This window comes from Colias philodice, chromosome 2 (genome assembly GCF_061535455.1).
Source record: "Colias philodice isolate Cphi_HAF_F1 chromosome 2, ilColPhil1 Martin Lab GWU primary, whole genome shotgun sequence".
NCBI classification, from domain to species: Eukaryota; Metazoa; Arthropoda; class Insecta; order Lepidoptera; family Pieridae; genus Colias; species Colias philodice.
This window is the reverse complement of record NC_143087.1, coordinates 13,428,982-13,435,715: the sequence shown is the minus strand read 5'-3', so window position 1 is coordinate 13,435,715 and position 6,734 is coordinate 13,428,982. Positions and strand designations below refer to the sequence as shown.

Genomic DNA, 6,734 nt, shown 5'->3' with positions numbered 1-6,734 from the left:
TATTATTTATTACATCTGTATGGATGAAAAACATACAAAATTTTACTTTACAAAGACATAATTATTTTCAAATGTGAAAATAATTATGTCTTTGTAAATGTTATAATAATTATAATATAATAATTATGTCTATATGTCATTATGAGGCTGAAATGCATATATTTTATTGAATTATTGAATTCATTGATTCAAGAGCGAATTGTTCCAATAAAATAAAATATTTACCCGTTGTGCTCATTTGTAAGTAATAACAACTATAGGTGTCTACTAATTAGTCAGAGACACTTTTTGTGAATTACGCGCCTAATATCCGTGTCTAGTTAACTCCCAAAAAAACAAGTAATAATTATTATCAATTTATTTTATAGAGCATGAAGTTCCCTTTAATTTTTCCTTTTCTATTTTTGTAATTCACTTAAACGGATTTGAAAACGAATACATTCAGAGCGTTGCAAGATCAACCTTTATCGCGATGAATACGTTTTAAATTTTGTAACTCATTTAAAATAATGATCAGTATATTTACAATCTCTTCTTGATATATATTTATATAAATCAAATGAAATAGTTATATTTATCAACATTAAAAACCATCCGAGCGTGTAAAATTTATTGCACGCCTCATAAGCGAAGCGTTGAGGTGGGTACTACTGTCACTTCGCGCAAAACATCTGATTTTTCAAACTTAAAATGTCTTTATGTATCATACATTGCACTTGTAAGATAATACATACACACACATATTAAGAAAAAACACTATTTTTAACATTCATGATATTTTTGATGTCATTTTTGTTATTTAAACTAGTTAAAAAACAGTTTAAAAAGTTCTGTCTTGGACGTCCGTGTGTCTGTATGTGCGGAGGATTTTCTTGTTAACACGATAGCGACCGAAATACTTTACTAATCGAGTCTTTTTTTTTTCTCTTACGCTTGAGTATGCTCAGGAATAGAACCCTTTCATTTTTCAGGGTCTGATTCGATGTGGTTTAATTGTTATTAAATAAACAAAAATAATTATTAAAAAAAATTATGAGGCGTGCACTTTTGGATTTTCCAAACTATTTAAGTAATGTATTTTAGTTGAAAAAGTTATCAAACAAAATATCCTTACGCATGCATACATGAAGTTATTACCAAAATTGTTGCACTATTTACATCCTTATATAAGTATCCTAGTAAAAATTGATTAAGTTTGTAGGACTGATATTGTGTGCTAAAAATATATAATGCATTTTTTTATAGTCGATAGGGAAGCGCTTGACCACAATCTCGCCTGATGATAAGCTGAGATGTGGTCTAAGATGGAACGCGTTTCCCTAGAAGGTACCGGTTCACTCGAAGACCCCCATTATTGTACTCGTCGGGGAACACAGATTCAGGCATGGTCCAGTCCTTCGCGGTTCGCATTTGTATGAATGTAGAGTTCTGAATCACCTACCCTTATAATAAAAAGTCCATATCTTAATTTAGTTTAAACAAAACACACAATATCTCAAAACATCAAAACCATAACGTTATATCTTAGCGATACTAGCACTACGCCCCACCATCGCTTATATTCAACGTATCCAACGCCACCGTCAAATTCAATATATCAATATTCCAAAAGCATATGCAGGCATGCACAGTGCACGGTGCACACTGCAGTGCATCGAAATGCCGACAGAATCGCGATATGGGATCACTCATACCTTATTCATGGTTCATCCGAGGAGAAACAGAACCAAAACGGGCATTTTATTTTATTTGCTCGAGCTTTGTTTCTATTTCGCAGGCAATGGAATCCTTTGCCGTGTTCTGTTAGAGTAAATAACGCAAGACTTAGTTTCATGGTACGTTGGATGTAAATATAAAACGTTAAATAAAAACTCGTTAGAGAAGAAGCGAAAACGTTACTTGAATTTTTTGAAATGGAAATTTTCTCCATGTTGAATGTTGATACCCTGAGAGTTTGACTAGTTCTACAATTTTGAAGATTAAGATTTTAAAATAGTACCTACCTATTTAACGTATGAATTGATATTTGAAAATATGTTTTAATAAACACTATAATTCGACCCAATTTATTAGCCAGGCGAGGTAACCCATTGTAACAAATTGAGCAATTGTTAAATAATTTTAACAAGAGCCAATTTTGTCATTAGTCATGTTAAATTTTAGCCCAATTATAATTTGTTAGACTAAAATAAAAAATTATAAATGTTTGAATTGTGATTTATGTGATTAAAATTTTAACCATAGAATTATAGCGATTGTTTAAATATATATGAGGCAACTATATTATTTAGAAAGAAAGCGAAGCCCACAGTAGGTATATTAGTAGGCTTATTTATTAAAGATGTTATTCTTACATTTATTTCACAATCCACCGAGTTATTTTCGAAGAACACAAGTATCAAATACCGTTTAACATTTTTGGAACACACCAGTTTCCATAAGATGCTAGTTGAGCTGTAGTTATTAGTATGTAAATGTTAAAATAAATTAAAAAATATACCAGCCGAATTGATAACCTCCTCCTTTTTTAAGTCGGTTAAAAATCAGATTTATTTAAAAAACTCAAGCTATTGAATAAAGCCGTACTAAAAAGTACAGGAATAAGTTTTAATTACTTTTCGTCGGACAAGGCTAAATATCTTAACTTAAATTTATCCTTAATATAATCTTCCAACTAAAGTACCATTCCGAGCATTCTCAGAAATAAAAATTATAATCTTTGATTTTTTATAATTATTAATTCAGAGATTTTGTCTTTTATCACTGATGATTTATGTAAAAACTGTTTGAGTTTGATATAAACAACCGCAAAACCTACCCAAGATAGCAAACAAGCTAATACATTACAGAAGAATCTCCCCACTTTCGGGGAGATCGTAAAAATTTCCCACCACCGGCACCACCTTCGTCTTGGTGCATAAATCACAGGCCCCAGATTGGTGCCAACAGCCCTGGCTTGACGCCAAACGAACGTTTTAATTAAACCGGCGCTTGGACAAATTAGTAACGGGAACGCTGTTTACGATAACTTAAACACAGTTTAACATCCTCATAGTTAATTAGCACCTGGTATTACCTCGAACTCTATTATTATAGAACTGATAGATGCTGTGTATATTTAAGGCTACAATAAGTGCCGGGTTTTGTATTTTCTGTTAGATATTGCATTTTCAATTGATGGTAATTTTAACCATCTTATATCAATAATTCAATTTTCATCATAACAAAGATAATCTCAGATAACAGCTAATACAATAACATACGCTGCCTTTGTTCGTTAATACCCAATTTTAGTACGAAATTATATAAGCCCTGCTTTCCAAACCTACTCAATGAATAGCTAGCGTAATATGATATTTAATTCATGCATATCACTATCAAAGTAAACAAGTAATAAACACACACAAGCATACGCGCATAACCCTTCACACTCACACATACACAATCACAATGACTTTGCATAAACAGTTTTAAAAATAAAAAATAATGTGTATTTCGTACCAGCCAGGCAGCAAGCGAAATTCTTACTGTTATCGCACAAACTTTATATCGCAATAATGAACACATGACGGTAATGGCATTAAAATTCACTGCCAGCAGCTTATCAGCCGCCCAGAATGAGTCCTTATCTTTTATAACCGAATTAAGAAATCTATACGCGAGATTTGCTAAGTAAATTGCCTTGGATTTTATAGTATAAATCTTGCAGCGCTAATCTTTATACATGGATCATAACATGGATTTAAGAAACAGTAGTTGAAAAAAGTTCTAAAATATAATATCTAATCACACAATGTATGTATGGTTTTCGACAATTCCAGCAAAAAAATACAATAAATTACCACCCAAGTTATAAATGAAAAGTACCTAATTAATTTCAAATTCAAAATCTGGTAACGTACTAAATATTAATAAGTACACTTCACAAGTCTCATTACATAAACCTACCATAAAGCATTAATCGTAATTATTATTGAATATAATCCACATTAACAAACACCAAGTACATAAACCAAACCAATGAAACCAATACTATCATATTGAAATGTTTAATCGAGTATTTAATCATCATAATTATACAGATAACAATTATACAACAACGCAAACAATTGATATATTTCTCATCCATTATATAATATGTATTACCCGGTCAGAGTGGATATTTTGAAATAATAGTCTGCATTGTAGTCGTACCAGTCGAGTACACGTTTGTCGTACCAAATATAAGCGCCCTGGAGGGAATCAGGGGCGTCCAGGAGTACATAGAGGGGGGTTTCGGCAGCCTCGTCCGCGCTGTAGAAGCCTATACCGGTCGTCATGTCGGTGCGTACGAGGCCAGGGTGCATCGAGTTGACGGCGATGCGCCGGCTGGCTAGCTCGCGCTGCTGGACCACCGTCACTGCGCTCAACGCCACCTTAGCCACACGGTACGCGGGCACCGTCGCGTTGTCGGCTATGTCTTCCGTCTTGAACGTACCCTTCTGCACGGACTCCAGGAACCAATCGACGAACTCGTTCACATCTTGGACTGTTAAATTTTTGTTTGACAGCCGCTCTATCCAGTACTTATTCCTAATGTTGGATAAATGTCCACAGTCGCTGGATATATTCAGGATCCTTCCATTATCTCTCACCAATGGATAAATTAGTTCTTGCATAGTCAAGACGCTTCTGTAATTGATATCGATGACTTTTTTTATAAGTTCGATATCGGTATCGGACTTAGTATCGGGCGTTAGATTGTCTACAATAGCAGCATTGTTAACGAGTATATCGAGATGTCCGTGTTTTTCCTTGATGTGATCTCTGAACTTAATGACGCTGCTTCTATCGGATACGTCGAGCTGGTGGTATTGTGGTTTTAGGCCTAATTTGTTCAACTCTTCGACAGCTTTTCGGCCTCTATTTTCGTCTCGAGATGTGAGGTATACGATTCCGTCGAATCGTTTGCATAGTCCTTTCACAATAGCGAGGCCGATGCCCTTATTGGAGCCGGTCACAACCGCAACTTTCGACATGTCTGCTTCGTTGGAGGACGCGATACGAACTAACAAGTTCAGCGTTATCGGCCGTTTGAATGGCCAGTGTATAGACTTATTCTACTAGCAGTGATAAGAAGTAGATAATATGAAAAAAATGTCAACATTAATAAAAAAAGAGCCCATGCAATAAGCATATCTATACTAATATTATAAAGAGGAAAGGTTTGTAATTATGTATGTATGTATGTATGGTTTTCACGTATAAACTACTGGACAGATTTTTATGAAATTTGGCACAGGCAATCTTTAGACCCTGAGAAAGAAAATAGGCTACCTTTTATTGCGAAATATGTACCACGGGCGAAGCCGGGTCAGACCGCTAGTGCCTTTATATGCTGAGAGAAATGTAAGTCTCTTTAATATTTATTTTTAGCTAAATGCTTTCCATAAGATATAAACCTACAACCAACCTGTAAACATCATTGTGAACTTTTCAAATTCTTTAAATTCCTTTCCGCATTAAAGTACAATATAAAACTAGTTCGATTTCGGCATTCGATTTATTCGCGGAACCAAATGAGCCATATATATTAATGTCGTATACAACGATGACAATTAACAAAGGAATAATACGCCGTACTCTCGCTGAGAGCTTTGTAATTGATGTAAATTCATTGTGGCCACAATCACGTTGTTTACCAACTTTAATTATATTTAAATTCGGATTGTTCGACACTTCAATTACGGTGTACATAATTAATTGTCAATTGATAGATAATGCATTTTAAAACGTCTGTTTGGTACTTATTGAGGATTGGTTTTGATTTCATGATATAGCTGAAGCTTAAACTTTTTTGGTCCACCCTTTTGCAAAGCAGTTTTTACGTACGTCCATGAAAAAAAGCTTGTTTCTATATTAATAGAATCATTGGATTCAATCCAATCAAATTTCCTTATCATTTTAAGTACCTATTATCTAATTAAATTGATAATTATTTTTATCAAACAGACAGACATAAAAACTTACTTTTTAAATCCTTTTTATTCATAATATTAATTTATGATTAATATTATTAAAAAATATATAATTTTAGCATAACCAAATTTCAAACTAAAAGTGTTTGTTGATATTTCACGTGATTTGTTATGTAAACAAATTTCGCGTTTTTTTTATCGTTTTTTGGCCCAGATCCAAGAGTGATAACACTTTATAAATATTTAGGTATACTGTGGTGAAGATATGAATATATTTCATGTTATGTATATTATATATTACTAGCGACCCGCCCCGGCTTCGCACGGGTGCAATGCTGATACTAAATACACTACAGAAAAACTGTGAACGTTGTATATAAAAACACTAGCGACCCGCCCCGGCTTCGCACGGGTGCAATGCTGATACTAAATACACTACAGAAAAATTGTGAACGTTGTATAGGTATAAAAATATAGCGGCCCGCTCCGGCCTCCGGCATCGCACGGGTATAAAATACATAGCCGGGCGGCCGCAAACGCTACGTCCTGCAATTTTTAAATCTGCAATATCTTCGAAAATATTCACTTAAATCATACGGTGTAAAGGGCCATATAGATCTATATTAAATGAACAATGTATCCATGGTATTTAATTGGTTAAGGATTAATGCTGTATTGGTTAAAATCGCTTCGAAAATTAGCCATTATTTGTCGTAAAAAGTAAATGACAAAAAAAAGTTATTGTGGGTTATCCATAAGAGATAGACATATACCATC

The 6,734-nt window shown here is 33.8% G+C and overlaps 1 protein-coding gene across 1 annotated transcript; it reads right to left on the bottom strand.

Moving 5' to 3' along the window:
- Nucleotides 1-4,035: 4,035 nt before the first annotated feature.
- LOC149490912 (carbonyl reductase [NADPH] 3-like) lies at nt 4,036-5,081 on the bottom strand. The gene has a single exon (XM_089711408.1). It carries the CDS (start codon nt 5,016-5,018, stop codon nt 4,143-4,145), a length of 876 nt encoding a protein of 291 aa, XP_089567534.1. The 5' UTR covers nt 5,019-5,081; the 3' UTR covers nt 4,036-4,142.
- Nucleotides 5,082-6,734: the final 1,653 nt, after the last annotated feature.

Bases quoted from the DNA above. Each gene is read 5' to 3' on its own strand.
- LOC149490912 (XM_089711408.1), bottom strand. From the start codon at position 5,018: ATGTCGAAAGTTGCGGTTGTGACCGGCTCCAATAAGGGCATCGGCCTC.